The sequence below is a fragment of the Platalea leucorodia genome (genome assembly GCF_965183815.1).
Source record: "Platalea leucorodia genome assembly, chromosome: 8".
Lineage (NCBI taxonomy): Eukaryota > Metazoa > Chordata > Aves > Pelecaniformes > Threskiornithidae > Platalea > Platalea leucorodia.
Genome location: NC_138830.1, coordinates 20,534,206 through 20,549,685, shown reverse-complemented (window position 1 = coordinate 20,549,685; position 15,480 = coordinate 20,534,206). Strand labels below are relative to the sequence as shown.

Here is a 15,480-nt window from a genome sequence, read left to right as displayed (position 1 = left end):
CAATAGCCAGGATTTGTATCTTAACAGGCTGGAGGGGGGAGAAACTGGGGACACATTGTGAAAAACACTCTCCACTCGCGTTGCTACATTACACCACCACCACATACTTGTTTAACACAGCTAATCTAGAAATGCTCTTGCACTATCCTAATGCTCTACAACCATGTTTTACTTGTTGTTTCAGCTCCAGCTCTACATATTGGGAAGCCCATCCCGACTGTTTTTCAATATCTATGGCTGAAAGCAATGTGAAGCGAGAAAAAAAAAATATTGTTTTGAATTAAAGCAGAAAAATAGCTGTGGCAGAGAAACCATGTAATATGTGCATTGGAATGTCAGAAATAATGTTTAATAAAAACTCTGAAGTACAATGCACACTTCAAACAATTTCTAGCTATGAGAATAATGATGCCACTAAACTGCAATTTGTAATCTATTTTTGCAGCATACTGACAAGAAGAAAAAAGTTCCAGGGTAAGAACTAAAAATTTCATTACAGTAACAATTTTTTATTGCATGTTTAAAATGCATTTTTAAAACCAAATAGTGCACGCTGGCTTCACTTTAGTCTCCTGAAATATGCACTTATGATGGGAAGCCCTGGGGCTACAGATCCATCTATGATGTTTATTAACAAAATATAATCCCAGTACATTTCCCCAGGGGACAGTATTTAGTTCCAAAAGATTGTCAACCCTGTACTCTAACACACTTGAGTTAGTTGTTTGTGTACACTAAATCCATTTATTTTAAATTTATTTTGTCTACATTTAGTGAAATAAAAACATCGCCCTGTACAATCCACCATCAGCAGTGAGTACAACAGCAAAAATTATTATACAGTTTATACACACTAAAATCTTTTCCTTTTTCCTATAAAGAAACCAGAACAAACCTCATCAATATAGAGTTTAATTTAGAAGAACTCAAATTACAGAAGGGAAAGCCAAAATTATTATGGTCTTTTCTGAGCCCCGAGAAGTTCCTGATTCATGTTGTTGGAACAGTGAGTGCAGCTGGAAGAGTGAAACATGCTCAAGTTGTCTTCTTGGGTCTTCAAAAAATTACCAAATATTTAAATTAAACATGGCTAGTTAAAGAAACATTTGAAGCAGAGCAATATAACTGGGAATTTTGCCTTACCAGTTGTGGTTTCTTTTAAACCCAACTTATACAATGCGCGAAGTGCTAAGCAACACTACAGAAACACATTTACATCAACACTGAAGATCTGGGGAAATGAAATTCCAACAATTTTATTTTTTTAAATGAGCTGTATTTTCTAAATTTCTTTTTATTTTTCTGTTTTCATACAGTATTGAAAACAAACGCGGCACATTCACATTTTCCCGAAGAATTGTAAGGATGATCTCTACAGGGATAACGTTGAAAAGCCTGAAGCTCAATCAATTGATGTTGAAAACTCTCAAAAGGAGTAAAAGGCTTGATCTGAATGGTCTAGAACATGTATTGTAATTTAATAGAAGAGACGGTCGTCTTAATATTAATGATTTAAAAGAACTTCCCAGTTCATGCGAAGAGTATAGTCCAAGAATAAATCAAATTTTCTGAACGCATTTTATGCTACGTAAGTGTATACTTTGCGATCCTCAGGTGTTCGTGCCAAATATTCTCTCTCAATAAGTCCTTCAATACGTTTTTTAATAACAACTGGACTTGGTAAGAATCGGGCCTTCAGCTGCTGAGTTACCTAAAACATAAGATCAAAACCAACAATATGATTGACAGGGCAAGTAAGATCATTAAGTATCCCAACTGACCAAAATAATCAGAAAAATATATTTAGGCAGGTCTGGCTACAACCATGAAGCATAAGCAGCAGTCTGCAAACTTCCGACAGTTTTTTTCCCCCATCAGTTGCTTGCTGATTTTTGGGTATGATTCAAAGTACTGACCCTCTACAGAGGCATGGTCACAACCTGAGAATCCTCTCAATTTCACAGCCCTAAGGGAGTTCAAGGTGGAAAACGTGTGCTATTCCTGAAGCTGCCAGAACTTAGGAGTTAAGAGCAGCAGGACTCATTCTCTCTCTGCCAAGAGCTCGAATCTCTCAAACCTGGACCCAACATTCAGTAACAAGATCAAAGCAGAAAATAATTAATGTTAAGTATAGTATTTTTTGTTGCCAACTGTTATTTCAAGGAATTTGATAACATCATAATAGCACTAAAAGTAGGGAGAAAAATTAGATATACATCTTAAACTGAAGGGTAAGGATTTAGATGTCTTCGGATAGACAGAGAGGAAGAAAAAGGATGGATTAAATACAGCGTCCCTCAAAAGCCTTTCAGAATCATGTTAGTGAGAGCTGTGTAACTTTCATGAATTAATAGGAAAAGCAAAAAGAATTCCCAAACCCATATCAAAACTGTGTACAAGTATACCTCTGCTACTAGCACATTGTGTTGCATCTTCTTCCTAGATTTCATTATCCGAACTATAGCAGCTTCTATCTCATGTTTTCTGTCATCATCTACTTTCTGCCTTGTTTCTTTCCTTTCTGGATCAGATTCTCCTTGTTTGGCAGCAACTTAAAGAAAAGAAAGAGAATGTAAAGTATGTTAGCAAAATTAAAATTCATTTCATTGTGTAAGTGTTAGCTTCACTATTTATTTCATTTAGACATCAAGTTATATTTTCCTGAGTTTTGAGATTCTCAAACTTGATTTTTTTTTTTTAAAAAACAAAAAGCAGCCACAAGAACATATTGACACTTTCTGACATATTTTGATAGCAACTGACAAAGTAACAATCTGTTATTTAATTATTGCTATGTTAAAATTTGAACAGTTCTCAAATCCACTTACAGGCACGACCAACCCCCATGCTCCCATTAAATATTTTTTTCTTTAATACAGCAAATAATCTATTAATTAAAACAGAAAAAGAATTGAAAATTTACTTCACAAACTAGTTAAATACTTTAAAATGTCATCAGTCAGGAGAAATAGTCCAACTTTATCCTCTCCAACTCAATTATATTCTTTGTATTCTGTTCTCCTCTTCTATTTATGCTTTATTTCTACCCTTATGTCTAGCTTTTCTTACTCTTTCACCCAAGCATCATTAAAACCAAGCCCTCCTCCCACACTGCTATACCACTTTCCCCCTTGCCCTTCTTCACTCAAAAGCCCCAAAGTATTTATCGGTTTTAAAGAGATGCACACAAGAAGTCTTCTGTGTAAGCCAGAAACACGAAACCACAAGTATCAAATTTGCTCTAAAACCACCTTGAACCCCAAATCATATTCCCTATTCACAGACATTTGTGGAGTGGAAATGAAAAAGCAGAATTCCACTAAAGCTCGAACAGTTGTCACAGAATTTACTTTAATTACGTCAGGGAAGTGTCTTGGGCCCTGATCAGAGGGTTCTCAACATCCTCATTTGGCTGCTGCACTCCTGCTCACTAGAAAAATTTTCCAGACATGGCAAATGTGCTGACACCAGAGCACTCTGTATGCGCATGAGGACACTCCAGCTATCACTTATGCAGAGGGATACGCGTAGTGTCATGTATGTAGGTACTACTGGGTTTTACACGCTTAGATCCCTGGACACAGCATGCTGCACAGAAGCCCAGCAAGTTCTATTCTGCGCAGCAAACAGCATGTGAATTACCAATGTGCCAATGATGCTGTATATTTTATGCACTGAGATCTGCAAAGTCAGAAAATATTTTTAGATGTGCTACAACTAAGAGCTAATCTTCCAAAACACGCTATGAAGTGTATTCACAGCAATGCCACAACTCAGAAATTACCTCCAGAGAGCCTTCTAGAGAAAGGGTATCAACATTACTTACGCCTAACACAAACCAGCATTTTGATGAGCTAATGAAGTGGTATTGTACCAATCAGCTTCTCTTATTTGTTAAACCCAAATCATTGCCCAAAAACATTATAGCTACCTGGCACTTAGAAATGGCTGTTGTATCATGGACTAAAAACATCACTCAATTTCACATCAGTACAGCAACTTATGACGCAATTTTCCTATTTCTGAATCAATCAGTAGCATATTTTTAATTTTACTATTTAATTTGGATTTTATTTCTCTTTCAACATTTCCTTTTAAGAGATAATTACAAATTTTGTAAAGTAAAAGGCTTAACTATGACTTCCACACTTTATCAGTATTTAATTTTTAATTTTGATGCAACCAATCGTCAACAAAAAAATTTATTACTCTCTGCCTTTTACATGTACGGACATCGATCCTGCAAAAGATAATGTGACATTTTAAGGCAGTTTTGGGACTGCAAGACAGTAGAATATAAAGCTCACTTACCTGTCTGAATCTTGACTCTGTGTAGTTTAGATGTGAACTGATCATTCACCGTAAATATATGACCATTTTCTATTTCTTTTGATTTAGGCTCTTTTGTAAGAACACGTTGTGTTGGTTTGCCACATGCAAGGGACTGTAGGGCTCTAACCAGTTCTCTTTCGGGGATATCAGTTTCTTGTTGAATTTCCTAAAGAAAAATATCTTAATTAGTTTATGGCTATGGCAGAAGTAAGTATCATGTATTGCAAACAACAGCGCTGATTGCTTGAAATGTCCACCTTCAAGCATGCAAAACAATACTACTATGACAGTTGTGAGGCTTGAAAGGTTAGAATTCACTCAGTAGCAAAGTCTCAATATGTACTATGCAAAATGATCCACCTGGGTCAACACACAGACAGTGAATTCTGTCAAGTGAATAGTCACCATGAGCTGGAAATAGAAGAATGAATAATCAGCTGTTTCATTTCACTGTAATTTTTGAGAAGGCTGAAAGGATTTGTTCACTGTCTCCAACATTTGCTCAACAGAGTGAAACCAAACCTCCTGAGTGACTCAGTGATGGAAAGCATCCATGATGTTTCTGAGCATTCCTCACGAAGAACTGCATAAATGCTTTTGCATTCAGCAGCACTGTTGAAAATAAGATCTTTACAAATGGAAGCAAATGAGGTCTAGTTTCACCATAATGTAGAAATACTCTAGATTAATTACGCCTCTTTTCTGAAACACCTGAAACAATTTATTTCCAGCCCAGATGCCCTTGGCTAGGACTTCTCCAGGTAAAATACAAAAATAACCATCACAGTGCAGCAAACATATGAACTTTGAAGAAGAGTGTCTGTAAAAACATGTACATAGCTTGTTGCACCTCTGTCAGTATTCTCAAGAGTTCAGCTGAGAGCTGTATGTTAAGTAAGTCACCAGTGATGACCAGTTAGCAAGCAGATTATACTGGGTTCAGAACGATGTCTTAACATCCTCTAGGAGTAGGCCAACTGCTACTGCTTCCTCAAACCTAACTTGTTTACTGAGCTCCCATTCATTAGAAGTTCATTTTAGCCTTATCTCTATTTTCTTCCTTTTTCTAGTTTGAGGAAACTGCAGACCTGTCTGATTTCACATTCCCATTCAGACTCTTGAGGGACCTCTAGTAGCTAAAGATTAACTACCAAATAGAAAAAGTAAAGCTCACAGACACATAACTGTCCACAAGAGCTGTCACTTCCCCAGCTTCCCCACCTTCAGTTCCAAGAGCACTGTCAAGCTCCTCCGCTATCCCTGTAAATTCCTAATGCTCATGGCACACAGGTCAAACTGATGGTCTTCAGGCTAAAAGCAGCAGTAACAACTCCCAGTGATCAAAATGCTAAGATCTGTACAGAACTATAAAGAACTCGTTAAAAGTTCTTTAAACAGTGACCAGAAAAATCAAACTTCAGAGTACAACTAAGTTCTATTAAATGATGTTATTTCTTGAGTGTACTCAAGTTTTTTAAAATCAATCCAGAAAAAAAAAATGCCACTTTTCTGTGATCATCCACGACTGACAACATGCAAGAAAAATAATTTGGATGTACTGGCCTCTGCTCGGACTCTGTCATTAATTACAGTGCATCTCATATACATCTCACTACCACGTCTCTGTGACGCCAAGGCTCAGACAGAGTATGCCTTACTTTTCAACTACAGACCTAACATTACATGTACAATGTTGACTTTATGCAAAATCATGTGAAATTGTGTTTTTGACATGAGTTCAAATTCATTTGAATGAGGTAAATAAAAAAATAATAATCAGTAAATCTAAAACTACAAAATTTCAGAATTTTTGACACCTACTGCTTATGGATGATTGCGAAATAATAAAGCATTCTTAAACTTAAGAGTATTCTTAGCATAATGTATTCAGAAATATCCATAGTATTTAAAATAAGTGTATCCACATATTTTAACTATTTGCTACGATCAAAATGCCTCTTTCCAAGCAGCTCACAGAAAGTTACTGTTTCTTCATTTGTTGCTTTATTTAAACACAATTGTCACCTTCATGCATTTTTTCCAGATCCAGCACAAGGTATTATTAAAAAAGCCCAGAACTGCTATAATCCTTTACACGGTCACAAACAAAAAGTCGTACTGAAATGGATTGATCAGCATGAATTTAACAAACCAAAGGAAGGTGACACTTAGATTTCAGGACTTAGGTAAATGTAAAGCCTTGAGGCTACACACCAAATCCAGCTTATTAATGATGTAATGCCTGTGATGTGCAGGCTCCCAAACTGATTTTTTGATCAACACCTAAAATTAATCCTTTCAAAACTAAATCACTTCTACAAGGAAAGATATATACTCTGCTTTTGATGAAAGTGAAACAAAGAGCTAAAATGGAATTCGAGGGTTTTTGATGCTAAACATCCTTATACTAACCACTATGTATTCTGTGTTGATTTTACTTCACTCTGTAGCATTCCAATTCAGCCACTAACGTATGCAAACCATTTGGGTTTCAGAATTTATAAGCTAGCACTGAAATAAGAACCTCAGAAAGAATTGCACTGCAATATGCTGCCTCAGAAGAAGGCAAAAAACTTTGAGTTGGATAAAAAAGTGTAGCTATGAATGTAAATGGGGTAACAGATGTTCCTGTGCTCTTTTTCCTTCAGTCTGTAGCATATAATTTTTCTAAACATATTTTTATAGAGACATTTGATGTAACAGTGAAAAATGTATATGTTTTTTCCCCATCTCCAAAAATGCCTTATTTTAAAGGCCACACTAGAGTCATGCACAAGAGCAATACTCATTACACAATCTTAGTTCTAAAAATATTACCAGGTGAGCACTATCTGGAAGCTACAAAAGAGATGGTTCTAGGTATGGAACTGCCTCTGTCCAGTTCTACACAAGAAAAAAAGTTCATTAGAAGGAAAATGTGCAGAAGGAAATTAGAAGGAAAAACATTATGTCATTTTGTTGAAATGACAAAAAAAAAAAATTTATTTACAGACTTCAATTTGTATACCTTCCGAAGAAGAGATCAGCAAAAGAGAAAACAGGTAAGCCAGTTTTAAGCTCTAATCTCTCATTTTTGTGGAATTATTCAACAACTTTACTGCTACTACAGTTGCATTTGTATTTCTTGTTTGTTAAACCTAAAGAAAGAACCAAAAATTTTCCACTTATTTTTGATGTCATCACTAAAAAATTATGCATTTCACCTTTTAAAATACTGAGATGTATGGAAAGCTAGCAGAAAAATATGCTGAGTATTAGATGAGACTTGATTAGAAGAAATTGAATTCTTTGAAAAAATTAGCATTCGTTGAAGACTTGCATGAAGATCCTTCCTCTTGGATTCAAGTAGCATTAACCTAGACCCATATGGCCACCAGTTCTTTTGCATATATAAAACAAACGTCAGTGTAGAGGAATACAGCAAATGCATACATTTTTGTGAAGGAATTTTGCTATGCAATAATCCTTTAACTTTCTGTAGCATCTTATGCATAATTTTTGCATCATCATTATCCTATTTTTCTCTCAATCACATGGCTTAACGGCTATTAGGATTATTGTGAGGATCTTGTCAAGTTTGCAATTAATAATCACACTGAATGCAAAACAAAACAGCAAAATCTGTTCAACTGTGAAGGCAACTTCAAATTAATCTGTTCAGCTGTGAATCTGCAGAAACACTTGTACATCAGACAGTTTCATGCTTACACAAGCACACACCACAAGTCATCTCTCACGCTATGTTGCAGTAAAAGCACTAATTTGATATGAGAAAGAAATAACAGTTGCCCAGCACTCAGCAATTAATGATGGTATTCGATAATCAATGAACAAAGATAAAATTCATTCCACTCTCTAAGTTTTCATAAGCTTTCCTGGCTGGAGTTAAAGACAACTCCCACACACTTCACCAAAGAAACCAAACAAAACAAATATGCCTTCTTAATGTTTTCGTTACAGTGGGACACAAAGTAAGAGTTTAAGAACTCCCAAACTAGAAACAAACAAAACATACACAACCTAAAAGCACATGGACATATTTCTCTATCATCTGGTCTTAGTAAAATAAAATATAATTTAGAGCACATATTAAAAATCGTATTTTTCACTGCTCTACCAAGCATTATTTATTCATATATGGGTGATGCTCTACTACTCATAAAGCCTACAATTTTGTGGAATAAGGTAGTCACCAGCCCAGTTTCAACACCAACTTGAAGAAAAAAATGAGCTGTTAAGTCCCGCTCTCCCCTCCGCCAAGTATTCTGCAGATAAAGTACTCAAAGCTGTAATGCTCCTGCAATAGATTTCACAACACACAGGACTTTCTGTGCTCTAAAACAATCTTTTTTTGAACTATGAGTAGTTTATTATTAAGAGCCTCTTATCAAACCCTGCCTTCCTTAATCCCAACTGAGACTGTTTCAAAGAAACATTCTTCATTAACAGGCTAGAAGAATGCCAAGTAAGTTGAAAACAAAATCCAAACAAAAAGGCAAATGATTACTATGCACAGCACAGTCAAAAGTAGATGAGAAAACCTGGAAATCCACTCCGTTTCAAACTGCATCCTTACTGCTTTTCAAGGCTGCCAATGCTCTCTCAAACAGAAGATAACGTCTAACACGGAACTGTTAGTTGACATTAACAATACAATGCTCAAACCTCATAGCACATGATCCTCCTCCACTCCCAAAGGCTTCTTCATCACCGTCTATCAGCTGACCACTTCAACCTTTCCCAGCAATGCCCCTCTAGTCTCCTTGTTAAGAATCTATCTGGACCTTCTTCATTGCCCTTTCTGGCTCACCAGCTCAGAGAAGGGATGAAAGTTCTTTGATTCTTCCTACAACTCCCTCTGGCCTGCCAATTTAAACACTTCAGTGTTTAAGAAGCCAGGATACAAACCCTTCTCCCTGCTTTGGCCTCTAAATCCAGTTTCTCAAAGATAAAATGAGCAAATGGAGCCACCTGCTGCATTCCAACTTCAGCTTTTCTATAGCTCTGTGGCCTAGGAATAGCCACACTCTCAACTCTAACATTTCTGTAAACTTCTGTTCGCAAATAATTTCCTCCCCTAGGATTGCTTCCCAGGTGCATTACCAATGATCTGCTTCCTGTATTTATCGGCCTGATTCACACTCAAACAGAATGAGATGCACCTGATCATCAAAGGTCTATTCAAGAGGACAAGAAAGTGCCTAAAACAGTTATTTAAAATCAGGTGAGAAAAACCACAATGCTTACCTCAAATGTGTATTTTTCTCTGTTGTTAAAGAGCATTAATATCGTCATCTGGAAAGTGGAGACTTGCAATATGTGCTTCCGTGTATTTGAGCCAGTTACTTGGGCACCTCCTACACCAACCTCTGAGCCATCTTCCTATTTTAAAATTACAGAACTACTATTAGATTATTCTCCACTGCAAAATATTTTACCTCAGTAAGATGAAAGTTGCATGATGAAATAATTATCTAGATCAGCCTACTGAAGTGATAGAATAGCATATGCCTCGTGGCACAAACAGAATATCTCTCCAGTAGCTGTCTTAGAATCACAGGGTGATGGAGGTCGGAGGCACCCCTGTAGGTCCCACGGTCCAGCCTCCAAAGCCAGGCCATCTAGAGCAGGATGCTCAGGGCTGTGTCCAGTCAAATACTGAGCATCTCCAAGGACAGGGACTCCACCACCCCTCTGGCCCCTGTTCCACTACTTTCCCATTCTCCAGTTTTCTTACTTTTATCTTTGAAATTATCAAAATATTTATCCTACAGTAATAACATTTTAACATCCTCACAAATGCACATTATTAATACTCTGCGTTATAAAAGTTTTGTTTTAATTTTGCGTTGCCTTCTGCGTTCCCAAGCATCATGCCATTACTACCTCTAGCTTAGCATTTTAGAACTGGTCTAAATCACCAGCAAATTATTTTCTTGTATACATAAGCATTAAACACTGTACTTCTATAAACTCTACTAAGATTCTCATCTTTGAAAAAAATGTTGTCTACATTGCTAGCACTCTGCGTATGAAAAGCAGGCTAAACTTGGCTTAACAACACTTTTTCACGTTAACAAAAATTACTCTGAAGAGAAGCAAGTTTCATTTCACTTCTGACTGATTCACAGTCAAAAAACACAAAACACTCAAACCACTGAGGTCCCTTCAAGATCAAAATTACTTTTCTATGAGGTAACAAAGAGATGATGCTGAGGGATGCATTCAAATTAGATTTAGAGGGGGGAAAGAGTCAAAACAAAGCTGTTACAAAGGAAGAATCAGACTATAAAGCCAATGGAAGGCATCTTATTCTTATATTATTAACAGGTAAGCTTTTATTTTACAAAATTCTGAAGTTATTACAAATGTGCATTTGCTTACTTTTAAAAAAAGATAGAATATTTTCATAATCTTGATACTTTACCTTTTTAACAGGCCCATAGAAAGTGGCATTGAGATCTGCAGAACCCATATGATGCTGGAGTGTCAGCTGTCGCCCACTATGTTTGGCTAAATAAAATCTGTAATATAATTGAATAGAAAACTTAATACCTAGTTCACATTTTGTATCTAAGAGGAAATTGCTTTAAACAGTTACATAGACTTTTCATAGCCATTAGGGACACTAAGAAATTTCTAACTTCTGCTTTTTCAAAACATTAGCTCTCGTTAAAATTCTAATTAAAAGCTCCTAAAAATGCAAGCCTCATAATGTGACTATTGCATTTTGTAATTTTTACACGAACAGAAGAAGAGCAGTATGCTAGCATGTCTAACTCTAATGCTAAAGCATATCTGTAAGTTAAGTTTAGAAGGTTTCTTCTTAAACCTCTCCCTAAAAATGTGTTTTAATACATACCTTCTAAATATTTCAAAAGCATGTCTGGGAGCTGGAGGGATGTTGCACTTTGGTGTGGCTGACTGAGTAGGCCAGTAACCTGTTGTGAGGACCCGCACTGTAAGATCAACACCACCTAATGAGACCTAAGGACAATTGGAAGAAAACGTCCACTATTTTAAAAGAGGATCGTCTTTCACCATTTTTCTGTATCAGTGTAGAATGTAGAGAATTTTCACAGACTAAGAAAAAAAACAGACCTATATCTATACACATTATTTTTACAAAGCCAGACAAATTAATTCAGCACTATCAGAGTACACGGTACAGCAAAAATCCTTCACATGATTCCACTCTGGCGTTTAAGAGTGTACAGAATTTAACAAAATAAATTCTTAACCAAGAATGAAATGTCTGATCATAAACAGAACTCATAATACATGTAACAATTCTTTCTAAACAGGTTTTTGACAACATACAGTAAAGCCAGGCTGCTAAACCTATCAGTTTCAAAATACCTGTTTATAAATTTATTCTCCGGAAGCACAGAGTAAATACTGCATATCTAATGTTAAATCATAGGGAGCCTTTCCTGCAGTTTACTTCTGGACTGCAATGTAAACAGTTACTCACTTTTACACACACAGCCTAGCCACTTTCCCTAAAGACAGCCATTACCATAAACATTCAGCACTGGTTAGGAAACATTCCACAACTGAAGTGATGATCTATAAAATAGTTTTGTTAGTAGGTGATAAACATCTGGCTACCAGTGAGGCATAATCCTCACTAGGTATCTCAATTAAGCTGAATATTATTAAACTTAAAACTGACTACTTTCAGCTCTAGGAGGTATAACTAATACCATCAAAGAACACACATTATGGACAAGAAAAAACAAAGCGTACTATATCCAACTTGTTATAAATCTACTACATAGAAATAGACCACATTATATTTTAGAAGGTCAAAAACTGTCATATGAACTCAAACTTCCACTAGTAAATAGCAGAGTAGCATTTCCATGCGCTATGGAAGAGTTTTTGTATTGTGCGTGTTGAATGCCTGTGTGCGTCAACAAACTCGTGCCTAGGAAACTTCTGAAAAATCTGGACAGACAGGTGACAGGCTACTCATACAGAAATCCCTTTGACTGAATTTCATTAAGGTTTAAGAGAAACAATTTGCAAAAGTATTTAAAGACCCATATAAAGGTTGGTCTGTAGCCAACAGTACTGCCGTGCTTCTAACTTCATATCACCAATGTCATGAGACTCACAAGAGAAATTCAAACAGGCGTTTAGACACAGAAAACTAGTTAATCTGCACCTTAAAAAAAAAAAAAAAAAAGCTTCAACAGTTTTCTCCCTCCAGCCAAAACATAGGGAAAAGGCCATCAATGCAGACAGAAAGATACAGAAAATATCTTTATCTGGAACTGAAACATCTTAGTTGAGATGGCAACGGTTTCCCAAATTTTTTTGGTCTTAGCTAGACCACAACACAGTGTTAATTTAGAATGCCTCACATCATACATCATACAGACCACTGAGCAGTTTGTGACTTGAAACAGTTTTGGAAGCACTTTAGTTTACAAGATGTCTTTTCAGCATAAAAGTAGTATGAACTAATGCAAAGTGCCTTGAAGTGATCTAATCTTTACAGAATTCCAAAAGCTGAAGTTTCAGGATCACAGTTGTAGAAATTAGATTGGACTTTCCCTAGTGCTGAGCTTTCGATTTACTGATAGCAAACCAATCATCTACGCAGTCCTTGGCACTACCTGTATCTCAGGATATACCATCCAGCAGGAGACTTTGCAGGTCGGATTAGTTAGAGAAGAGCAGATGCCTGCCTCCTCTAGGAGGCATCATAGGTATTTAAGGTACATAAATTGTTTAAAAAGGAGTAGAATGGACTATTTAATATGAAACACAGTACCACCAGCAAGTTAACAGTAACATAAAAACCCAAAAATCTTCCTATTTGTATTTCTTCTCAAATATTATTGACACTAACAGAAATATATATGTTTCCATCGTAAATAAGTACTCCAGAAATTTCATTAAAAGGCCATGATTAGGCTGGCCCAAAGGCAACCACCAGGAGAACTGCTGGTCCCTTGCCAAGAAAAAAAATGAAGTTTATAATAAGGCCTAGCAGAGTAACTGTTAACATTTTAAATTCATCTTATTAGCTGTACATAACTAAAAAGAAGACAGAAACATCATTTATTAACTCAGTTAAAACTGTCACGTAAAGTACATGAATCTCTAACATCAAAAAACCCCCATGTACAAGTCCTGCATGCTACCTAAAAAATGGGAATGCTCTATCAAATTGTTGTTGAAATTAATATTTCAAGCATTCTAGAAGGAAAACATGATTAGCCTCTAGAGAAAAAAAGCAGTAGTAAAGCTGCTTGTCCACAAACACCTTTATATCTATTCATATGTGCCTCTATAACCTTTTCTGAAACTACTTTGAGAACATCCCATTCTTTCACTCATGATGATCCACAGTATGCTGATGAGGAAGGTTTCAGATGACTGCTTCAAGACAACAGAGATTTCAGATCTTTGATCCTGTCCGCAACCAGGGACATTGGACAGAGTACATCTGTGAACATATTCCTGGCATTCGGATTTCTGAAACTGACTCAAACATGCTTGATATACAGACTGGCTTACCTGCAGACACAGAACTACTTGGCTGTTTATTATATATTATTAAGTGCTACTGAGTATCAGTATAGAAAAACAAACTGTTTAGAGCAAGTAAACTGATATCTCAAAATAGAAGCGATCTCTCCATTCTGCAACATCCCAGAGGCCCCCTTTTACAACAAAGTGTAACACTTCTTGATTGAACAGTTAAGTCCATATTTGGCAACTGGAATAAAATGGTACTTCTGCTTTTAATAAAGGCATTAACTGTGTCAGGAAAGTTAAATACGCACTGGTATGTTTGTCAAATACCTGCAGCATTCAATATTTTTCTTGCCGTTAGCATAAAATATGGGTTGCAACAAAGATTACCTTTAAAGAATGAGAAAGGTTAGACTGTGCTGTGACACGGCGTTTCTGAAACGCACCCGAGGGCGGGCAGCCGGCCCCAGGCGCGCGGGCACAGCTGGGCAGCGAGGGGCGGCACAGCTGGAGCGGCAGAGCGGGCAGGGGCGGTGGGCGCGGCTGGGCGGGGAAGGCGGCCGCCGCCCGCCCCCTGCCGGCCGCAGGCGGGAAGGGCCGCGGGGCTGCGCCGCGCTCGGCTCCGCTCGGCAGCGGGTCCGCACCTGGGCGCCGGCCGCAGAGCCCGTGCGGAAGGATGCGGACACAATAGGAGCTGAGACCGGATTTCATGGAATGAACCTGGCGCTGCTCAAGCTGAGGATCGGGCTTCGAACTGACTTTTGTGTTTCGGGAAATACTAACAAAGTTTGTAAGATGAGAAACGCAGTACAAGAAATACAATTTGAGGGTGCTAACAACATCCTTCTTTCCACACGCGTATACTAACAAATTAAAAACCACGAGCGCTGATAAAGGTTTAGGGTTTGTACTGAAGTAAACGGACAAGCACACAGACCCCCACGCTCTTACCCCAGTCGCCTGTAGATGTTGCCTGAACTCATCCATCGTTGTGTTTGAGATGCTCATGTCCCTGAACATTCCTTCCAGTTTAGACGTGAACTGACATCCACATTCAGTCTAAAATAGACAAAATAACTTGTTGTGCCAGCACTATGAAAACAGAGCTTCTGATATGTGAACTGCAAGACTAAGAGTTACTTTATAAATCTCATAAAAAATGGTATTTCTGTACATTTGGTTACAGGGATTCCCATTTGCATTACCTTCAGAACTTAAAAAAAGTTTCATTTTTCATATAGGGGTCTTAACCCTACACATATCAAAACTTTCTTTCCTTCTCTTTTCTCCATTATTGTATTTTTAGTTTCTTTTTAGCTTCCTATCTCATCTTAAAAAGGAAAAAAAAAAAAATCTGTGAAAGCTTATCAGACCAAGGCATACACTTTCACCTGCTTTTTAGCATGACACCGTAAAGAGAAATAAAAATCCTTATTTGTATCAGAAAAAAACCCTGTTGTCCTAAGAGTGTATAATTTTAAAGCTTACTGCAGACTACCAAGTGAGATTACTAGACCTTTTGAGAATCAGGGACATACGCATTGATAGATACATGTGCACAAACACATGCGTTTCAGTTGCACATACAGGACTTTGTGCCTATTTCTAACACATACTTTGACATCTATGGTAGAGGCAAGCATGTCAGCTTCAGCATCC

The 15,480-nt window shown here is 37.1% G+C and overlaps 1 protein-coding gene across 1 annotated transcript in view; it reads right to left on the bottom strand.

Moving 5' to 3' along the window:
• Positions 1–841: 841 nt before the first annotated feature.
• CUL3 (cullin 3) overlaps positions 842–15,480 on the bottom strand; it is a 59,719-nt gene continuing 45,080 nt past the window's right edge. Inside the window, exons 10-16 of the mRNA XM_082320243.1 lie at positions 14,773–14,880; positions 11,195–11,319; positions 10,760–10,856; positions 9,580–9,714; positions 4,312–4,498; positions 2,406–2,551; positions 842–1,711 (exon numbers count right to left, since the gene is read on the bottom strand). Of these exons, the coding sequence (XP_082176369.1) occupies positions 1,580–1,711; positions 2,406–2,551; positions 4,312–4,498; positions 9,580–9,714; positions 10,760–10,856; positions 11,195–11,319; positions 14,773–14,880 (930 nt within the window). The 3' untranslated portion in view covers positions 842–1,579. The remainder of the gene's footprint in view (positions 1,712–2,405; positions 2,552–4,311; positions 4,499–9,579; positions 9,715–10,759; positions 10,857–11,194; positions 11,320–14,772; positions 14,881–15,480) is intronic.